The sequence below is a fragment of the Gobio gobio genome (assembly GCF_949357685.1).
Source record: "Gobio gobio genome assembly, chromosome: 8".
Classification (NCBI taxonomy): domain Eukaryota; kingdom Metazoa; phylum Chordata; class Actinopteri; order Cypriniformes; family Gobionidae; genus Gobio; species Gobio gobio.
In genome coordinates, this window is record NC_137114.1 from 30,490,751 (window position 1) to 30,513,956 (window position 23,206).

General features: G+C 37.3%; 2 protein-coding genes across 2 annotated transcripts; one reads left to right on the plus strand and one right to left on the minus strand.

Moving 5' to 3' along the window:
- Positions 1-273: 273 nt before the first annotated feature.
- Positions 274-7,667, plus strand: slc47a4 (solute carrier family 47 member 4; the record flags this gene model as incomplete). Its single annotated transcript, XM_079824634.1, has 17 exons — positions 274-414; positions 893-994; positions 1,126-1,194; positions 1,580-1,728; positions 1,858-1,900; positions 2,024-2,068; positions 2,164-2,261; positions 2,355-2,452; positions 4,453-4,566; positions 4,874-4,941; positions 5,047-5,155; positions 5,260-5,335; positions 5,506-5,575; positions 6,353-6,485; positions 6,605-6,699; positions 6,792-6,890; positions 7,365-7,667. 17 exons carry the CDS (start codon positions 274-276, stop codon positions 7,665-7,667), a joined length of 1,812 nt encoding a protein of 603 aa, XP_079680760.1.
- A 3,394-nt stretch (positions 7,668-11,061) lies between these two features.
- Positions 11,062-18,993, minus strand: slc47a3 (solute carrier family 47 member 3; the record flags this gene model as incomplete). Its single annotated transcript, XM_079823566.1, has 17 exons — positions 11,062-11,568; positions 11,636-11,678; positions 11,764-11,858; positions 12,199-12,331; positions 12,543-12,612; positions 13,350-13,425; positions 13,603-13,711; positions 13,783-13,850; positions 16,735-16,848; positions 16,936-17,033; positions 17,111-17,208; positions 17,287-17,331; positions 17,582-17,624; positions 17,827-17,975; positions 18,052-18,120; positions 18,247-18,348; positions 18,877-18,993. 17 exons carry the CDS (start codon positions 18,991-18,993, stop codon positions 11,354-11,356), a joined length of 1,644 nt encoding a protein of 547 aa, XP_079679692.1. The 3' UTR covers positions 11,062-11,353.
- Between the last annotated feature and the right edge of the window lie 4,213 nt (positions 18,994-23,206).

Genomic DNA, 23,206 nt, shown 5'->3' on the forward strand with positions numbered 1-23,206 from the left:
CATGTCGTAAATACTGCTGTTAATCAGCTTGTAATTGGATTTTTAAAAATAACTGATTGATCTTGTCACACAATGCCAGGACTGCAAACATTCTCCTCCCATCCTGTGGATTAAATCAAAGCGTCTCATTGTCTTCACCTCAGTTAATCGGTAAGCCTTCAAAGGTGGTGAATGCGGACCTAAAGAATGAACAGCTGTAGAAGGGCCCCTTACAGTCTATGAAGCAAAAGCAGGCCCCTTACAGTGGCTTCGAGGATCACAACTGAGAAGATCATGGACGTTGCGAGTCCCAGAACTGACACTCTGTCAATGGAGCCTAGTGCCAAGCTGTTTTGCTGTGGTTTTGTAAGGCGTTGCATCCCTCTGGTATACAGAGAAGAGCTCTACCACATCCTGCGCATGACTGGACCCCTGGTGAGGATTCTGTCACATACACATCATGATAATATTTGCTAAGCTTGTTCTGTATGAATTGTGAGAGGGCTGGCAGAGAAATGCAGTGGCTTACATAGAAATGATCCGTTCCTGAATAGACCCTGATCTGTTTTGGGTACATTTTGTATCATGTCTTCATGCATGTCCATTTGAATGCAAATGCATCCTACATGAGTTGATTCTTGATTGTTAAAGTCTTGCATTCTGTATAAAATAAATGCTGTATTAAAATAAGCCAACAAATCTGCCTTAATTGGCTTGGAAATTATGTTTTAAGGGGATTTTATGGTATATTTCCAGACTAGTGTAAATCATTTGCAAACAATTCTCTCGTGAAGCTTTAGGTGCTTTGTTTTTTTTTTGCTTTGTGACTGTGGACTTTAATAGCTGTAGTCCATGTGAGTCCAGGACTTTCATCTCCATTTTGTGCTAAATAATTCTTTGTTTGTATTCTTAGCTTGTGTGTCGGTTCCTGAATTTCCTCCTTTTCTTTGTGGTGACAATGTTCTGTGGACGTCTGGGGAACACTGTGCTAGCGGGCTACGCCATGGCCTCAGCTGTACGTCTGCTTGAATCCAAACTTCTGCCGGCAAATATGTGTTATCTACCACATTACTGAGATGTGCAATATAGTTATAGAGCAATGATTTATAAGCCCACACAATGTGTCCAATACATTTTTTTTTTCAGAGTATAAATGTAACAGCTGCAGCGACGGGGTTGGGACTTGCTGTGGCTTGCGACACTTTGGTATCACAGGTGTGTTTTCCATACAAATAGCACTCCAACTATCTAATAAAATAATAAACCAAAAGCCTGAACAATGAAAGGCCTACTAAGAATCCCTTAATGTTTAATATTGTTTTTTTTTTTACATCTGAAATACTTCAGAGGCATTTGAATACAAATTTGAGTTGATTCTTGATTGTTATTGCACACAAAATGTTATGATGTCTTACATTCCATATAAATAGCTTGCAACTCACATTAACAGGTTTTATGGGACATTTCCAAAATCGATCAGTTTAAGATTCTCTCATTATAGTTGTAAGACACTTGTTTTCAGATTGATTCCCCCCAGACTGTTCTCGCATGTATAGTAAAATAACTGATAGCTTATGGCAGTCTTGCATCTTTCCCTCAGACATTTGGGAGTAAGAACCTTCTCAGAGTAGGCGTCATACTGCAGAGAGGCGTCCTAATTCTGACGCTCTTTAGTTTGCCCTGTTGGGCTTTGCTTGTGAACACCCAGCCTCTCCTTCTTTATCTGGGACAGGACCCCGAAGTGGCCAGGTGAGCGCCACTCTTCAACACACACTGACACACACACACACATTGATATTTGTATTGACATTGACTGTCTGTGATGTCTAACTGAAAACTAAAAGTTTCTCTCTCTCTCTCTCTCTCTCTCTCTCTCAGGATTGCACAGCTCTATGTGGTTGCATATTTGCCAGCAATTCCGGTAAGGTCCACTAATGGATGATTACGGATTGTATTTCCAGTGCAGATGAACTCAAATCAAATAATTCTTTGTATACATTGATGTTCATCCTCATGTTGAGTCTGTCATGTGTCTATATTACAGGCCATGTTTCTGTATCAGCTGCAACTGTCATATCTTCAGAACCAGGTACATAAAATGATCTTTTAAGGAAATCAACAACTTAATAACTGCATTCAGTTCTTGTATGTTGATGTTGTAATACACATGAACCCACTGTATAGGGAGTGATCAAGCCCCAGATGTTTGCATCTGCAGTTGCCAATGTTGCCAATGTGATAGTGAACTACTTTCTGCTGTACTGGTGGGATTTTGGAGTTTAGTGAGTATAAATATGTTTTCCATATTTTGTGTTTTTTCACATGTTTGGTTTTCAGTATTTTGATTATAAAATATTTTTTCTGTGCACTTTCAGTGGGTCTGCCGCTGCAAACACCTTTGCTCAGGTTTTTAACTGTTTTGCCCTGTTTTTTTTCATTCGCTGGCAGAGGCTCCATGAGAAAACTTGGGGAGGTAAGTGTCTATCAGTGGTGGGGAAGTTACTTTGAAACTTTTGGGAAAAAAAGATGAAAGTAAACACCTCAAGATGCAAACAAAAACCAATAAAACTACTTAAGGGACACAAGTTTCCGATTTGTGTCTTTTTCTGGAACAAAATTACTGAATTTGCTGAATGAGCAAATTCACTTTTGCTAGTTTGATGAAAGAAAAAGCGGTTGGCGCACCAGGCGCATGGTCCAAAAGGGTTGTAGTCATGGGTGTGTTTTGGGTGTAACGTGCAATAAACCAATCAGAGTCTCATCTCCCATTCCCTATAAAAGCCAGTTACATTTGCACCATGGTGGATTCGCTATTTACATGGTGGGATTTGTGAGCGGAAAGACTGAACGCTTCTCCAGAGAGGAATCCTTTTATTTTTTATATTTAAAAATGTTTGTGTGCTGCTGCGCGTCCCTGTGTGTGCAATAAGCAGAGTGTACTCGCGTTGTGCACCTGCCTATAGGTGCATATTACTAATGCACCCTTTAAAAAGCACAAAAAATACTGCGCTATTGACTTTAAACCAGGTTTTTGTTTGTCAATGGTGCAGTCGTTTTCAGTTGCCTCAAAATAGCAACGCGCCAACAATGCGCCTGAACACACCTCGTTTTCAGACCAGCACGCCCATGGGTGAACAGATTTAAACAACGTGGCGCTGGACATGAAAAATGATAACTGCGTTGGGCTGAAACTAGCAAAAAACACTTGCGTCACGCTTGGCATGTTATTGCGCCAGATGTATGATAGGGCCCTCTGTCATGGGGGCGCAGCTAAGGGGGGGAAAGTTAGGACGATTCTAAGGGCCCACACACTTTTGGGGCCCCCTGAGATGATCTTGGATAGCTAGGTTGGTGTGGTAGAGGGCCCAACATCAAATTCTTTCATAGGGCCCAAAATTGCTAGCGGCGCCCCTATGAGTATAGCCTATAGAGTATAGAAAACTTGGCAAAAATACTTACAATACTCAAATTTGTGGTTTTTTAGGCATTTGCCTGAGAAGTGCGAACAAACTGATTTACTGATATTGGGTAAAGGACAGAGAACTGTCCACTCTTGAAGTCCAATTCATTTTAGTGAGAAGTATTAGTCCGATTCATTTTAATGGAATTGGTTCGCCTAATCAGTTCTGTCTCTCATATTGTTTTAAAGTCAATTTAGTGAATCGGTTCATCCTAAACGGTGCTCTCTGTTGTGTGCGTAAGAAGTCTGTACCTGTTATTCTAGTGAATCGGTTCATCCTGAACGGCCCTCTCTAGTCTCATATGTAATGTAAAAGTAAATACTCAATTTCTTAAATCGGCTCATCCTAAACGATGCTTGCTGCCATATGCATATAAGAAAGCCTGAATTATTGTAGTAATTGCTTGCTCGAAGTTGACGTGAAATATGAGATATTAAAACAGCATTTGTCATGCTACTGCTACTTGTTGTAAAACAAATACCTTGTTACTTGTGCAACTAAGAAGTTACTGTCGCTATACATTTGCTAATTTACTTCTGATTGCTGACTCCATGTGCTTTTTCTGTGACATGATTAGTCTCGGATCACAAGTGGACGACGCTAAATAAACAGGGTCTAAACCGTTTTGAGCTTGTCCACTTCCAGAGGTAGTCGAAAATGCATTCGATCAGTGCTCATGTGGTCGAATGCTTTCGAACCATAGACTGTAAAAAAAGATGGACGACGCACCTTCACTCTCTTCCATTGCAGTAAGTGAAGTGCCGCCAGTGTCCAAATATGGCGCTGACATCTTGAATCTCAAGCTTATTTTGTCCATTAGATCAAAATAAATTAAAAAACCCATTAATTTACCCGCAAGAAATCAGGACAAAAGTGGTTGAAAGTGGTCAAAAGAGGCGGATTAAAATACCAAGTGTTAACGGGAAGGTGTCTTCCTTCTCTACTTGTCATCTGATCGACCAATACGCATCTTAATAGGTGTAAACAGGACCTTACTGTTTTCCTCCAACAGGCTGGTCTTCTGAGGCCCTGCAGGAATGGGGTTCCTACATGAAGCTGGCCATCCCCAGCACACTGATGACCTGTTTTGAATGGTGGATCTATGAAGTTGGAGGCTTCCTGGCAGGTACATTCCAGGGTTATTATAGTTAACTCATAAAAACACTTTTGTTGCTTGAAATACAATAAAACTTAAATGAAATGAATAAATTATTAAAACCCTTAAACGTATTTTATTTATAAACAAACACAATAAACTTACTAAAACTTTAAAATGAAAATGGAAAATATAAATGACAGCTGGAGAATATTAAAAAAATGTAATAAAAAATATAATAGTATCTCCATGCGAAAAATAATAATAATGTTAATAATGTTTGATTTTACTATTGCTTTTCCGCTGAATTATCCACTGACTCTTCTCATCCCATCAGGAATGCTGAGTGAGGTGGACCTGGCTGCTCAACACGTGGTTATAATGCTGGCATACATCAACTACATGGTGTGTTTGGATAATCTGAGAATATTCATTAGGCTATCATATAAAATTCACCTTTATCCTTTTCATGATTGTGCAGTTTTTATCACCTCCATCTCGATATTCCAGATCCCATTAGGAATGCAAGGAGCAGCGTGTGTTCGTGTGGGAAACGCACTCGGCGCTGGGGAAACAGCTGCTGCCATTCTCACCTGCAAGGTGTCTCTCATCAGTTCAGGTAAAACTCATTTCATTTGATATCAATCATTCCTAAGCTTGTCATGACACTTAGTCATATGAAGGACCTATTGATGTCTTGTAAATGCTCATTTTGTTCCCCAGCTGTTCTAGCAATCATTCAAGGTTTTGTCTTGGGCTCAACAAAAACCGTCATCGGCTTCATATTCACTTCGGATGAGTAAGCCACTTTCCTCATTATTTCAAGCATGTAAAACAAAATGTTTGTTGGCATAAGTACACTTCAACAAATCTGTAAACACTCTTGTCTTCTAAACATTAAGAATTAAGATTTAACAGAAATAATGTCAACAACAGCTGTTTCAAATCTCCAATGTGATGTTTGTTTAGATCTATAGCAGAGCTTGTATCTCAGCTCCTGAACATCTACTGCCCTCTTCAGTTCTTTAATGGAATATTGGTGAGTTCTGCACAGACATGCATCACTTATTTTCCCAGAGACAGAATATAGGGGGAGGGGACGGACCACCCGCATAAAAATGAATGGGAGACATTGCAACGCGCAAAATGGGCTCAATACATTTTATTTATAAATGCCAGTCTCCAGATACTTTTTAGCATGCTTTGAGCTAAAGAAGCATTAAGAAGCTTATGATACCATTGCTACAGTGTTATTTTAGTATGATTGATATACTGTTGTAGTTTCTGTTAATATTTTGAATTAGAATGTTTGTTGTAATTTTGTTGTTTTTTTGTGTAATTGTATTAGTTTTTTAAATATAGCCTACCTATATATTTTGTATGAACTTTTATTTATTACATTTAGTCTATTTTGTTTTAGTCATTTTTGTACTTTGTAATTTAAACTAAATGCAAATTAGAAATATTGCCCACAAAAAACATTTTTTTAATAGGCTATATATCTTATTTTAGTTCAAGTTAATTTGCTTCGAAGTAACAAAAAAAAAAAAGTTAACAATAATAATTGTCAGATTATATCGCTAATTTAAAATATCAAGCATTTAGGGTGGCATTTGGTACAGAGCCATTATAGCACCAAAATGGCCATCGAGTGGACACCTGTATTATTAATATATAGCCTATATATATATATATATATATATATATATATATATATATATATATATATATATATATATATATATATATATATATATATATATATATATATATATATATATATATATATATTACAGTTTGTTTATCATTCTTTCAGTGTGTTGGCATGGGCATTCTCATTGGCACAGGGCAGCAGAAGATAGCTGCTATTGCTAACCTCTTTGGCTACTACTGCATTGGACTCCCATCGTGCATTGTTCTGATGTTCACGGCCAAGTTACAAGTTGTTGGTTCGTCTTGTTCCAACTAAATCCATCATATTTATTCCTGTCACAATTACTGCTGTTTATTACACAAATGATCAGGGAACCTTTTGATATCTCCATTGATTTATCTCTCACTCTTTCAGGCTTTTGGCTGGGCCTCCTCATTGCGGTGTTTTTGCTAGCGATTTTTTTTGTGGTGGCCATTTTCAAATTAAACTGGAAGAAGATTACCGAAGAGGTAGGCATATCAGACCTATTAAAACAGGACCTTTCTTCTAATTATACTGCTCATGATCATGTGATTAATTGTTGATTTCCGTGACTGAAAAGGCAATTGAGCGTACAAGAAAGAGTGCAAATGCAGCAGTGACCCCTGAGTTTTGTTCAAACCAGCGCAACAGCTTCTACCAGGTGGTCCTGAATACAGAGGTATTTTGTTGTCTTTGTAGTTCAATTTTACAATGATGCATTACTTTACTACAATTAATTACAAAAATAACATGCTAAAAATGAATGTGTTTAATCAAGTCAGCTGATTTGTACATTTCTGTACACATACTTTTAAAGGAATAGTTATTCCTTTAGTTAGTAGCTATAGTCATTTCCTCATGTTGTTCCTAACTATGGCTTTCTTCTGTGAAACACAAATTAATATATTATGAAGAATGTTGTAACGTTTTTTTGTCCACATAATGAACGTCAATGGGGTCCAAACACATAATTGGACCTCATTCACGTTGATTGTATTGACAAAAAACACTGAACTACTTTTTTTAGTTCTGTGTTCCTCATTCAGAAAGGTTTGGAATGACATGAGGGTGAGTCAAATTATTTTTGGGTGAACTATCCCCCCTTTTAAAAATGCGAATGGCTTATAATGGTGAAATTGTGTCTCTGTTTCAGAACGGGAATGGATACATGGTTGTGAGCTCTCACGATCAGGAAGAGGGGCTGAACAGTACTGTGGTACACGAGGGGCCAAACGTGACTGGTGTGGAGGAAAAGCCCACAGCTCTGCTTTCCACCGCTCAGCTGATCCTCAGGAGGGGTCTGACCACCCTCGCTGCTCTTCTCATCCTAGCTGTAGGGATAGCCGTCCATCTCATTGTGCCTTTACCTGACATGGCTTATGCTCCGAGGTCAAATACTACTTTGGAATCAAACTTTACCACAGCCACTCCCATTTATACAACAAGTATCATTTGAAACCATTACCTCAGGTAGATTTACTGTGAACATTTTATGAACATCTGTATGTTGTAAGAGGAAACAAAGAAATTGAATTGAATTGGAAAAATAGAAGCATTTTTACAGTGGTCTCAGGCTCTATAATGTGACCTAGACAGATGAAAATATTTTTATCCTGAGTGCATTTGCTTTGCCCACATCATTAGGCCGAATAGTAAGAAAATCGACCAGCTTAGCAGATAAAAGGTCTGTTCCCCAGTGACACAGTCATATAATCTCTTCAGTTGACATTTCTAGTCATGCGGCTGCTTGAGAAATACTGCCAAAAAGAAGATATTCTACAAAGCCGCTGTCACATACATAAAGCTGTACTGTTACACATGGCGGAACTGCAGGAGCATAAACTTGAAGCAAATGCCAATTGCCTTAGGAATTCCTACCTAACACTGTGTTTACAACTGCTTTGTGAGGGGCCATTCACACAGAAGGTGTATTTTGGTTTTAAAATAATAAGAATAATTTTTTTTTTTTAAAACAGCACATGACCTAGAGATGCAAATGTTTTACCCATGTCATGCACAAGCTGCTGCAAAAACCGTTCACTAAGAATGTATTTTTGCATTCCACTGCATTACTTTTCAGTCTTCCATGTGAGCATACGTGTTGTCATACATGACATCCTAAAAATTCAGCGGTTACGCCCCCCCCCCCCCCCCCATTCATTCAGAACAGGTTTTGGGGTTGAAAAAACCTACATGCGTGTAGTAAGCAGTAAAATGGACAAAAAAAGCAAGGTCTCGAGAACTTCTTTTAAGTTGAGCTCTGCATATTTAGAACACTGTGTCATGCGCTAGATGCTTCAAAAGATGTGAGATGCGAGCACTACAGTCAAAGTAGCACAAGTTTACATAGAAGAACAATAGAAACGCAGCACAGTAGAATACAAAAATGTGTTGTTTGCGAATGGCCCTTTGCATTGCATTTTCAAATGCAATAACGAATTCTGCGTGTATGACCCCTAAAATGTTGTCTACACTGGACGTGTCAAAGCGAGCATTCGAAATCCACTTGTATTGTTGTCTGAAGTAGCAAAACCATGTTGAGGAATGTGCATTATAAACAAAATGGGGTGTCGACCAAATCACTGATTATAATGGTTTCTATTTGCTTTTGACGCTGATTGTGTCTGCTGTAGACATGGTGTAAGACAAAAAACATGCAACCTTTTGTGAGATTGCTCACATATGAGTTTTTAAAGGTTACAGTAAATATTCACAGGCAACTAGTGAACCATCAAATGTGCTAGCTCCATCTGATTAAGGTCATCTATTATGTATGGTTGGACATCCATTATTTTCTATTAAGGCAATCAATGCATGCAAGATTGTTCTTTTTAAAGCTTTCTTCTATTGACATATGACTGGTATATTTGGTAAGGTTTTTTACTTTTACATTTGAATTGAAGTGGATTTGTGTTATGTGTATAAACAGGTTGCACCACTTATTTATACTATTTTTTTTTCTACTTTTATCTTTAATTTTTTTCCATCCAAAATACTAAATGCTGCCTCCTTACTAAGCCTACTAATTTTCAAATATATTCATGCTGATATTTCCATCAAGAGATTTGCTGTCATCTTGTTTGTTGCTAACTTGATATATGTAAATGTTTGATGCACCTATAGGCCATCGGATTAAGACATACTAGTAATTATGATTTTTTGCACATGATTTTTATGCCCTGTTGTGGGCAGTGTTTTAGCACACATCCCGTCTTTAGAATTGTTTATTGTAAAATGATAATCTATAATTAGATTTATAAAATCAAAAATTGCTGTTAATTCAGAGCAGTTTATCAAAATTAAATCCCTGGTGAAGGATTATGCGTGACTGTGCCTCAGATGCAATTGAACTGAAAAGGGTGTGAATCAATTGGTCAACAAAGGAACGACATTCCTCAGGAACTTCTTGTAGACTGCAGGATCTCCAGTGGGAAGTGCTAACAGTATTTATTGTGTCTAGCCCTTTTGTCTTAAGGTATGAAGTCCTGTCCCAGAGGCAGAACTTTGGGAGAAATTAAGATTCTTTGAAGGGTTTAGATTCTTTGAAGACTGACACTCTAACATCGCTGCTGAAGAACTGCTACACTTCTCCCTTTAATAAATTCTCTGTTCAAGTGTACTTGTGTAATACTTATCTAATACATTGGTGAGCCACCCAAACAAATACAGCAAAATCTAACGCTGGGTCAATAAATCACTATCCCATTATATTCAGTGTTTTGGGGGTATTTTTCTTCATCAGCTATATATATAGAGTCAGGTTACTTGAGGACAAAAAATCTATTTAATAAAAGAATACTACTCATCCCCTGATCCTAGAGTGTTGATTGAACAATGTCTATGGGAGAATCATAGTTGAAATGTGGCATGGTCTCAGCAATTAAAGTCTGCATAAAACAGAAGTTGCAATTTACTTCTTTATTGTGGCGCATATCCAAGTGAAATGACTTTCCAAATGAGAAAAATTTGGAGCGAGACTTGAGACTTTGTCCATCGAGAATTAATTGGATCACTGTCGTTTGCTAATTGCTGCTATCCCATGTGAGTGACTGGTTGCTGGAGGGAAAGGAATTATCATCTCAGCTTCTTGCCTTTCATGTTGACTTTAATGACAACCAATGTTTGTGTATATCTTTTGCATCAGCGTGCACAAAGCAGCCTATATTTTTGAATGCCATTTCATGAATTAAACATCTTTCTGATGTTGCACATTTGCTCTTTTTAATATAAATTCATGAGATGATAAAGACGTGGGAGCAAGTGGGAATTAATGTATTGTAGGATTTGGGATTGTAGTTGTTTGTTTGTTGTCAGATTAATAAAATATATTTATATAAATAAATATAAACATTAATACAATATGAGTACAAAATGACCCATGTCATGTAAAACAAAACAATGCACTAGGGCTGCGCAATATATCGAAATATCGCAAATGCACATATCGCAATATGCATATTACGGCACGCAATATCTGAATGATTTTAATATGCTACTTCAACATTGTGAAAAGTGTACGTTTTAGGTTGACGCATATGGCAGAGAATAGACTGGGCACATGACTGTTACTTATGTGACTTGCTTGATGTTAAAAAGAGTTATTAAACGCAATAACGTGCGCAAAACAACTCCTTGCAGTCTCGTGCTGTCTGCTGTCTGACACACACCAAAATGTGCACACAAGCCGTTCTTTTTGTCGTGTCTTGTTACACACTCGAACTGTCAAATACACACACAGTTATGTCAAAATGGCTGTCTTGACGAGTATTCATGTAAACAAAGTTATGCTTTAAGTGAACGATATCAGTTGGGAAAGAAATACACTTAATATACTTTACACTTAACTTACACTTAAATACACTTTACACACTTAAAGCAATATCGATTCGCATATCGAATATCAAATTATTTAACAAGGATATCGCATATCGATTTTTCTTCAATATCGCACAGCCCTACAATGCACTAATACTTAATGCATGGATACCATCTGAAATCCCAGAAAGGTGCCTCGTTTTTGTTCCTGCTTGTCAAGTGGACATGTGGCACAGGTGCACAGCATTCTTTGACATGTTCTGGGTGGACTGTCTGTCTGCCTGCTTTAAGACATTTCCCCAGTACCAGTCCTTCGGCTGTTATTGGTCATCTGTTAAGAAGGAATTTAACAACGAGTCCAGCAGCGAGGAGCGCAAGCATAGCTGCCAGAGCCAGGCCACGGCGCAGCACTAACACCCTCAGTGGCAGCTGCACCTTCACTGTAGCGACTACCACATCAGTCTGCTCATCCAGTAGCCCATCCATTTCTGAAGCATTATTCACATCCCAGTCCTCAATATGTCCTCTGTCCTCTTGTGCAACTGTCAAGAAAATAACTCTTATTAGCATGCCTCATTAAATATAATTATACTCAAACAAACATATTACCATCATCCGTCCTTCTCGGCAGCACACCAGCCCTGATCTGTGCCTGAAAAGTTCATATTTAGATCAAGCCTAACTCAAATAAAAGGACTAAAGCGACTTTTAATGAAAGGAAATCCTATATTCCTCACCTCTTCAGAAGATTTTTCCCAGTTCATTTTGAAAAGAAGGACAATAAGGAACACTGACTGAAGGAAGACTGAAATTAACAGGCCAGTCCATAGACCTTGAGAAGATAAAGTGGAGTTTAAGACAGAGTGAAACGTGTGTGTGTATGTGTGTGTGTATAAATAAATTTACCCTTTCTCTTTTTATAACTAAAAAAGGAATGATTAACATAAAATCCAAGACAGTGTAGAAAATTACATGCATTATTTAAATATTATTTAAAAAAAAAAAATTTAATACAATTTATTATTACTATATGTTTATATATTATGCGTAATATTAATAAATTGTATGTATGTGTGTGTATTTATATATTAAAATAATTATATAATATTTTAATAATAATAAAATATTAGAATAATGTATAATTTATTTTCATTCAATCATATATGTCTCACCAAAAATTCCCATTTTAGCAGCAAACATCAAGGATATTCCAATTGGAAAGCCAACACCGTAGTATCCCACAAGGTTGCAGATTGCCCCCATTTTCTGTTTTCCCAGACCTTTCACTATATTGCTACCTGCTGCCTGATTGGATTAAAGGAAGAAACCATAATTAACATCATCTCCCCAGATGACCCATTCCAGTGCAGTCTCAGATTTATTTATGTGTGAAGGACAACATCCAATGTAATTAAGGTTTTAACTCAACTCTCATGATCGTTGTGTTGTTGTCAGTTTTGTTATTAACACTAATGAGGGCTGTGAGTGCTCTAACACAACTCAGCTAATGACTTACCGCTGTGGCATCAAGAAGATGGAAAGGAGCATATAAAACCATTACCGTGGCAACCCTCGCTCTGATGTCTCTGTGAGAGGAAGGAAATGTATTATTGCTGTCAAAGTGCAGTTTTCAAGTAACATTTTTAGATATTTTATGACTTTGAGGCTATTCAATTTATGAGTTTGGGGCTCTGAAAATATGTTATTTTTAAAAACAGGTTAATGTTATGTTATTTCCAAATGCAAAATCTAGAATTATTATGAAGAAAACAAATTATTATTAAAATATATATAATTATAGAAAAAACATGACTTAAAAACTGTATTATTAAATGTATATTTTAAATAACTTGTATACTGCATTGAGAAAAACTTATGTTTTATCTGGAGAAATGTTCATCTAAAAAAAATATTTTGAAATGCCTTAAAAAAAAAACTCTGAAAAAAAACTCTGACTGACGGAAACTCTGACTGAGCGCTGATTGGTTATTCCAACGCTGTGGCATCAGCCAATCAGAAGTACTTCCTAATCCACATAACCATATGTCTCGTACCCTAGCTTATGGAAACTCTATCCCTCCTCCTCCCCAGCACCACCTGTAGTGATCTGCTACAGGGGTTCTACCATTTTTTTGCAGCAGTCTGTCCTTTTTGTTTGTTATTTTGACTTTGTTTAACAAATTCTTGCATTTGCGCATCAGTGTAGCAAATCTTGTCCTCAAAAATCATGCTTATGTATCCATGGCATTAATGCTGGCTGAAATAATCCACTCCGAGAGTTGTCATGACTGAAATGTTTTTTAACTAAAGGAAGAGCACTCACTTGTCATTTGTGAAGATATAAGCAATTACATTTTTTGAGGAACCAATGATAGTTGCTAAAACCACTGCAACAGAAACTGTAAATGAAATATAAAATCATCATTTACACATTTCTCATAAGAATAATAGGATGGTATGAAAATAATTTACAGTAACTATACAGTGTACATGAACACACATAAGTGATGGATCAGCAACCTGTTTGCAAAAAACATATTCAATACAGAGGACCATTTGTTCTTTCTTAGTATTACCTGCACAAATGATAGAGAGTCTAGCAGAGAGCTTGGCTTGAGCAACATCTCCTGCTCCCATGGCATTCCCCACTCTCACACTGCCAGCCACACTGAAACCTATAGGGAACTGAACACAGGCCACTCACTTGTAGTGTTCATACAAGCATTAAATAAAACGCTTTCACAATGAAAATATACCATGTAAGCAATATTTGCCAGTCCATACACAACTGACTGAGCTCCAAGCTCCACTTCACTTATTAGACCTGTCATAAAAAAGAAAAAAAACTAATTAAATTTCAGGAACAGGGTTCTGTGCCATTTAGAACCCTTTTAATTTTCACACCAAATCCTGAATTTAAATTGAGAGGGATGCAGAATTTTAATTCAATAGAATTTAACAAAGTAGAATTTAAATGAAATTAAAATCCAGGAAGTTAATTTAAAGGTTCACTTTAAAACGAAAATTACCCCATGATTTACTCACCCTCAAACCATCCTAGGTGTATGACTTTCTTCTTTCTGATGGACACAATCAGAGTTATATTAATAAATATCCTGACGCGTCCCAGTTTTATAATGACAGTGAAATGTTACTCATGAGTTTGAAGCTCAAAAAAGCACATCCATCCATAATAAACATACTCCACATGGCTCCGAGGGTTTAATAAAGGCCATCTGAAGTGAACCAATGGGGTTTTGTAAGAAAAATATTTCATATTAAATTTAAAACTTTATGAAGTAAAATATCTAACTTGAGACCACCTTCCGTATTCAACTTACGCAGAAAGTGTAACACATCTCGCAGTTCAAAACCCCATCGATTAGCTTCAGAAGGCCTTTATTCATCCCCCAGAGCTGTGTGGAGTACGTTTATGATGGATGGATGTGCTTTTTTGAGCTTAAAACTCGTTCACTGCCATTATAAAATTTGGAAGTGTCAAGATAAGAGTAAATCATGGGGTAATTTTCATTTTAAAGTGAACTAATCCTTTAACTGCTGTAAAGCCGAGAGCACACTCACCTAAAGGATTATTAGGAACACCTATTCAATTTCTCATTAATGCAATTATCTAATCAACCAATCACATGGCAGTTGCTTCAATGCATTTAGGGGTTTGGTCCAGGTCAAGACAATCTCCTGAACTCCAAACTGAATGTCAGAATGGGAAAGAAAGGTGATTTAAGCAATTTTGAGCGTGGCATGGTTGTTGGTGCCAGATGGGCCGGTCTGAGTATTTCACAATCTGCTCAGTTACTGGGATTTTCACGCACAACCATTTCTAGGGTTTACAAAGAATGGTGTGAAAAGGGAAAAATATCCAGTATGCGGCAGTCCTGTGGGCGAAAATGCCTTGTTGATGCTAGAGGTCAGAGGAGAATGGGCCGACTGATTCAAGCTGATAGAAGAGCAACTTTGACTGAAATAACCACTCGTTACAACCGAGGTATGCAGCAAAGCATTTGTGAAGCCACAACACGCACAACCTTGAGGCGGATGGGCTTCAACAGCAGAAGACCCCACCGGGTACCACTCATCTCCACTACAAATAGGAAAAAGAGGCTACAATTTGCACAAGCTCACCAAAATTGGACAGTTGAAGACTGGAAAAATGTTGCCTGGTCTGATGAGTCTCGATTTCTGTTGAGACATTCAGATGGTAGAGTCAGAATTTGGCGTAAACAGAATGAGAACATGGATCCATCATGCCTTGTTACCACTGTGCATGCTGGTGGTGGTGGTGTAATTGTGAGGGGGATGTTTTCTTGGCACACTTTAGGCCCCTTAGTGCCAATTGGGCATCGTTTAAATGCCACGGCCTACCTGAGCATTGTTCCTGACCATGTCCATCCCTTTATGACCACCATGTACCCATCCTCTGATGGCTACTTCCAGCAGGATAATGCACCATGTCACAAAGCTCGAATCATTTCAAATTGGTTTCTTGAACATGACAATGAGTTCACTGAACTAAAATGGCTCCCACAGTCACCAGATCTCAACCCAATAGAGCATCTTTGGGATGTGGTGGAACGGGAGCTTCGTGCCCTGGATGTGCATCCCACAAATCTCCATCAACTGCAAGATGCTATCCTATCAATATGGGCCAACATTTCTAAAGAATGCTTTCAGCACCTTGTTGAATCAATGCCACGTAGAATTAAGGCAGTTCTGAAGGCGAAAGGGGGTCAAACACAGTATTAGTATGGTGTTCCTAATAATCCTTTAGGTGAGTGTATAATAGTCCTTTACGATTGTTCCTTATCAGACTGTACGACCATGATCCCCGCTGTAAGCCATGTCACACTGTAAGAACTAAGTTGTCATTAATGTCAGGTTGTACGGTAGTCAAGGCGCGTTAAAACGGACGCACACGAGAAAACTTGTCCGGAGTTTTACATCATCAATTAAAGACCCGTTCAGTGACAGTGAGCTGCATTACACGCAAGACTGAAATTATTAATCGGTTGTCGGTGAACATGTCAAACAAATGATCAAAGACTCGCCTAGGATCAGTGGAATCTTTCAGGATTTGCAAAATTTGTCTCAGACGGCCAAATCGTGGCCAAAATCGCACAGTGTGCAGTGCACCCGGCTTAAGAGTAGTTTTCCAGAAATGTACCCCAAAGCAAATAGGCTGTCTAACTCCGCCAACCAATTATCTGATTGAGACCAGACAAAATTACAAAAGAAACCCATCTGATAACAGGATCAGTGGCATGGAAAGCAAGGCTAGTGGCGCTAGCTATGACATGATAAAATAAAATAAAAAATATTCAAAAATGTAAATAAAGTGTCTAACAGGTAGTAGTGGGAATAAAGTGTTTAACTGGTAGCATTAGGAACAGGGACAATTAATGTCCCAATAAAGCAGCAATCAATTATGATTTGAATAAATATAATCATATACACTGAATAATGTTGTTATCACGGCATACTGTTTTATACAATACACTTTATGCAAATAACATCTAACTAGTGAAAATAGCCGCTGCCTATAGTAAATTCTTCTTTCTGTCATTCCAATTCAACATCCTGTGGGTTGTGAAGTCGTATCAACTATAATAATACTTGAATGATTAGATATGTTATAAAAATCATATTTGTTGTACTGTATCTGTAAATGTTTGACAAGCATGCACTCTAACCTGACAGCAGCCCTCCAATCTCGTACGTCCACCACTCTGCACACAACATGAGCATACTTGGAATGGCCAGATGGATGAATGAGTCCCACTCCTGCAAACAGTCCATCGACCAACCTATATGGCCACAAAGAAGTGCTTTTTATACCAGTCAACTTTCAATGCCTGTCACATATAACATATAATAACAGATTTTGAACTGACCTGGCCAAGTGTCCTTATGAAGACCTTTGCATCGGATGTAGATAAACAATATGATTGCCAAACTGTACTGGGAGATGGTATTAGCAGCTGCTGATCCTCTGCAGATGAAATACACACGGTCAGGAAGCTATCTTTCTGTCCTGTAGTTTAAGAGCAAATGTTATGGAAAACTCACGGAACACCCATGTCCAGGACAAAGAGGAGGATATAGTTGATTAAAACATTTAGGACATTTGCCAGTATTCCGGTAATGACCAGGGGCCAAATTATTCCCTGAAATTAGAGATTTCTTTAAGTTTCACATTCATGCTTTCTCAGAGCAAGCATTACATTTTCATGTTTTTCTCCTACCTGATTCTGTAGATATTTTGCTTCAATGATGAACATAAATACAGCCTATGAGACAAAGAAATAACACTGTATTATTTTTCTACACTGAGAGCCCTAAATAATTTAAATTATGTACCTGTTCATAAAAAATGTAATATTTAGTCACAGAGTTTATGAAATAACAACCATTAGACCAAAAGTGGTACAGAATAGCCTTTTAAGGCACTCAGTAGATTTGAGATGTGACAAAATAAAGTGTGTGTGTTAAATTGATGTGTGGTAATTTTTTCAGATAATGTGTATATGAAAAACATACCGGAAGACCAGGCAAGAAAATGTTCACATACTGCTGAGATACTCTGAAACAGAATAAGGTTAATGATAATATGCTGTAGCCTGTTGTTTCTTTGATAACTAATTCCAGTTACGTACATGAATGTGTTCCATAAAAAAAATTACTTAAGGATGTTACTAGTATTGCATGGACTACTGTAGTCTGTGCCGGTCTGCAGTCCTTTCTCTAATCCCTGTTTGATAATGACAGTCTTGTATAGTACTCACTTGGCAACCTCTGGGCTTTGTTTCACAACCAATAATATTGACTCTGTATTGATAAGAAGGGCGCAGCATGGAAAACATGCAAGTAGCAGAATTAAAATGGCTCTCTGAGTTACAACACCAACTTGATGCAAGTTACCAGCTCCAGAAGCCTGCAAAGACAGAGCAATAGTGTAAGAGACAAATAACGTTGTTGTATTTGTTTGTGTGTGAATGAACAGCCTCTACCTGAGAAATAAGTGTGTCACATGCTGCGGACAAGCCATAGCCAATACCAATACCCAAAACACTGATGACCTGTTGGTGAGAACACAGTGAACTTTATTATAATTACTCTCTTATCACATTTAAAATGTAATTTTAAAAAAATCATTTCAATTACATTACGCACATTTGAAGAGGAGATAAATATTTAAAACTCACAGCTGTGGCAAGAGTCACACCATCAAGCTCTATCTTTCCCAGGTGTCCACAGAACACGGTGCTTACAAAAATGATTAAATAATCAAAAAGATAGGACAAAAACTGAGAAGAAAGCACAGAGACGGGTAGCATGGCTATTAATAAAGGTGAAGTATTTTATTTATGCTAGCCAAATTCAAAATAATTATTTTTATAAAGTTTTTTCTTTCTCTCTCAAAAATGATGATAATACACTGCTTTTGTTTGCTTGCCTTGAAGCAATACTGACAACAAATTGTGAGCCAAACCAGTTTCCCTTAGGAATGTCTCATGGCTCAAAAAAAGCTGTTTTTCTGTTTGTTTATTTCTTAATTTATTAGCTATTTTCTAGTTGGTTGCAGGTAGTACGACGCGGGACACTAGAGGGCAATAATCACCTTTTTCTGAGAGGAGAAAGAATTAGGTTTACATAACATCTCTATTCTGCAATTCCGGTTACTTCCGCTGGGCTCACAAAAATGAAACTTCATTATAGTTTTAAGGATGACAAATTGATGAACAGTACAAAATACTAGTAAAACAATATCAGTTAATCGATTGAACCAGGAAGTTAAAATCATTTAGAGTTCAAATATTCTGTAGCCTACTTACCACGGGCAGAGCTATAGACCACAATTTTACAATTTCTCTTGTGAAGTCCACAGGTAAAAAACTTCTAAAACATCTCGAGCACCCTTGACATGTGGATGTATTTTGTGCTTCGTTCATCTTGAAAAGGAATTTGATGGCTGATTCACAGAAACCTGAAACACGTGCCTTGAGAAAGCCGTTCAGTTGATTCACTTGCGTATCTCTGTAGTGCTGAATATAAAGTTCAACACTACTTCTTTTCATTCCTGGTGACAATAAATGAGTCACAGGTTGTAGTTCAGCTCACGTGAGATGGGCGGATCGATCTTGAAATATTAATGTTTTGCTGTCGGATTCTGTGTGAAAGGCAACGGGTTTCAGGTAAGGTAAGACGGTGGCTGTCGAGAGGATCTGTCACTTACATAGTTACACAACAAACTAGCTTTTATTATGTGTTTATCGTCCAAATGAATGCACATCGTAAGAAATGATGAAAATTATGCATCGAAAAATAATGTGCTAGCAAGCAGTTTTGTATGACCACTTCTTTTCCTTATTCAACAGGCAAAGTAACGAAACACAAAAACAGAAGTCACATAAATGGATAGAGTAACGTAGCACTTTCAAATGTGAGGGAGAAAGAGCCAAATCCTATACACGTCTTAATCGTGTAAATAGTAATGTTACTTTTATGATAGTTTGTAATATAATAGCAATGTTACCCTCAGACTTTCCTAAATTATCCAGAGTCCAGATAAGCGGAGACCTCTCTATTTTTGGAGTCCACAAATCAACTGCTTGCTGTAGGCCTATGGTACTGCCCATTAATTCTTGAATGCTATCCTCACAATGACAAAACTGACATTTTTGATGTTTCAAAATTGGTTGATGTGCTAGGCAATGTTTAGTCAAACAGATTGTTCATGGGCACTGCTACTATGGCAAGCCGTTTTGACTTTTATTCATTCCCAGGATATGAATTCTCGTTTTAAATTTTCACTAGTTAAAATGCTAATTCTTAACATCAGGAATTAGATTTCTACTAGTAACAATGGCAATTTTTGATATCAGGAATTACATTTCCACTAATAAAAATGTTAATTCTTGATATCAACAATGACGTCATCACTCGCAGAAATATCATTCTTGATATGAAGAATTCAATTTCAACTAGTAAAAACTATTTTTCTTGATAAATGAATGTCACCATAGGCTGCCATTCAAATTAAATTGTTGATATCAAGAATCGATTTCTTACTAGTTGAAATTTCAATTTCACATATCAGAAATATGATATTATTAATGTGGTTTTTACTAGTAAGAAAGCCATTTTAGATATCTGAAATGATATTGATATCAGAAATACGTTTTCAGATCTAACATTTAAAATAGTGAAAATGTAATTCTTGATATCAGGCATTTATATTTTTACTAGTAACAAAGTAATTACTGATATCAAAAATTATGATTTTTACTATAGTAAGAATTGTATTTCTGATTGGTGAAATTGGAATTTCAACTAGTAAAGAATCCATTCTTGATATCAATTGAATTTGAATGACACATATTAACACATAAAATATATGACACATAAAATACAATTACAGATATCAAGAAAGAGTTTTTACTAGTTGAAATGGAATTCTTGAAATCAAGAATTCAACTTGTGCGGGTGATGACATTACAGTATTGTTGATATCAAGAATTCAACTTCTGCGGGTGATGACATTACAGTATTGTTGATATCAAGAATTCAACTTCTGCGGGTGATGACATTACAGTATTGTTGATATCAAGAATTCAACTTCTGCGGGTGATGACATTACAGTATTGTTGATATCAAGAATTCAACTTCTGCGGGTGATGACATTACAGTATTGTTGATATCAAGAATGGACATTTTTTCTAGTGGAAATGTAATTCCTGATATCAAAAACTTTCATTGTTACTTGTAGAAATCTAATTCCTGATATCAAAAATAAGCATTTAAACCAGTGAAAATTGAATTGTTTATAATAAGATTTCATATCCTGTGACCTATTAAAAGTCAATACAGCTTGCCATACTACTACTACAGTTCCTAGTGCCGCCACGTGGTGGAGCTATTTTTCCTAAAATTATAATAGAATACTTGGATACACTTCTTATTCCATTGAATATTTCTCAGGGATTCAGGGAGTAAGGATGGATCTAGGCCTATTTATGTTCTATATAAGCACATACCATAGTCAATAGGATATATATTAATGTATATATAAGTATATATATTAGTGCTGTCAAAACGATTAATCACGATTAGTCACATCCAAAATAAATGTTTGTGTTTACATAATATGTGTGTGTACTGTGTATAATTATTATGTATATATAAATACACACACATGCATATATACATTTAATAAAAATGTGTTATATTTATATATAAAATATTTACATATAATATAAATTATATAAATATATAGTATATACATGCAAATTTCTTGAATATATACATGAATGTTTGTGTATTCAAATATACATAATATACATATATATTATGCAAACAAACTTTACTTTTGAACCGCGATTAATTGATTTGACAGCACTATATATACTGAAACACAATTACAAGAAGAAAGCACATAGACAGTCTTTTTTCTCTTTATTTTTTATTCCAAAGACAAATGCTATTCCTCCCCAACGAACCCAGAACAGATTGCCTCAGGGGATATTAATTAAATAGTAATAGTTCAAAAATACAATAATAAACAACATAGCCTACATGTTGACATGAGGATTTTTAATATACAAAGCCTTTGCTAGTGGAATCTATCCCCGCTCTCCCCCAAAGTAGCATTCTTCTTTGTGTCACTAATACAGGCTACTTAAAAATGAATTAGCCTTTTATCCAACATACACCGATCAGGCATAACATTATGACGTGAAGCGAATAACACTGATTATCTCTTCATCGCGGCAGCTGTTAGTGGTTGGGATATATTAGCCAGTAAGTTAAAATTTTGGGCAAGCGTAAGGATTTGACAAGGGCCAAATTGGCTAGAAAACTGGGTCACAGCATCTCCAAATCTGTAGCTCTTGTGGGGTGTTCCCGGTCTGCAGTGGTCAGTGATCTATCAAAAGTGGTCCAAGGAAGGAACAGTGGTGAACCGGCGACAGGGTCATGAGCGGCCAAGGCTCATTGATGATGCACGTGGAGAGTGAAGGCTGGCCCTTGTGGTCTGATCAAACAGACGAGCTACTGTAGCTCAAATTGCTCAAGAAGTTAATGCTGGTTCTGATAGAAAGGTGTCAGAATGCACAGTGCATCGCAGTTTGTTGAGTATGGGGCTGCAAAGCCTCAGACCAGTCAGGGTGCCCATGCTGACCCCTGTTGCCAGCCGAAAGTGCCAACAGTGGGCACGTGAGCATCAGAACCACAGAGCAATGGAAGAAGGTGGCCTGGTTCACGTTTTCTTTTACATCACCTGGATGGCCGGGTGTGTGTACGTGGCTTACCTGGGGAACTGATGGCACCAGGATGCACTATGGAAAGAAGGCAAGCCGGCGGAGGCAGTGTGATGCTTTGGGCAATGTTCTGCTGGGAAACCTTGGATCCTGCCATCCATGGATGTTGCTTTGACACGTACCACCTACCAAAGCATTGTTGTAAACCATGTCCACACTGTCATGGAAACGGTATTCACTGGTGGCTGTGGCCTCTTTCAACAGGATAATGCACCCTCAAGGCAAAAATACAAGAATGGTTTGAGGAGTTTGAGGTGTTGACTTGGCCTCCAAATTCCACAATCAAGCATCTGTGGGATGTACTTAACAAACAAGTCCGATCCATGGAGGCCCCACCTTGCAACTTGCAGGACTCAAAGGATCTGCTGCTAACATCTTGGTGCCAGATACCACAGCACACCTTCAGGGGTCTAGTGGACTCCATGCCTCGACAGATCAGGGCTGTTTTTGCACCAAAACGGGGACCAACACAATAATGTTATGCCTGATCTGTGTATTACTCACCAGAAAGTTAAGAGTTAACCATATTCACTTAGTTCAACAAAAGGTCTTAGACAAGAATAACATCCAAGTAAAAATTATTTTATAAAATGTTATACTTACTATTTTTCGGGTGCTTATATGTATATACAGCCAAATTAGAGGCTGAGGTATACACTTTTGGTTCAGATGGATAATGAGTGGGTGTTGGATATGCCGAAAAGCAGAAAAAGGCACTGTAATTATATCTGTTCCTTCCCTCAAAGATCTAAGATCATAGTGATCACAGTGTCACTGCACACCCAACCACTTGTTAGCTGCTTACTTGTTAGCCCTATAACAATTTAATTTCTTAAATAGAAAAAAG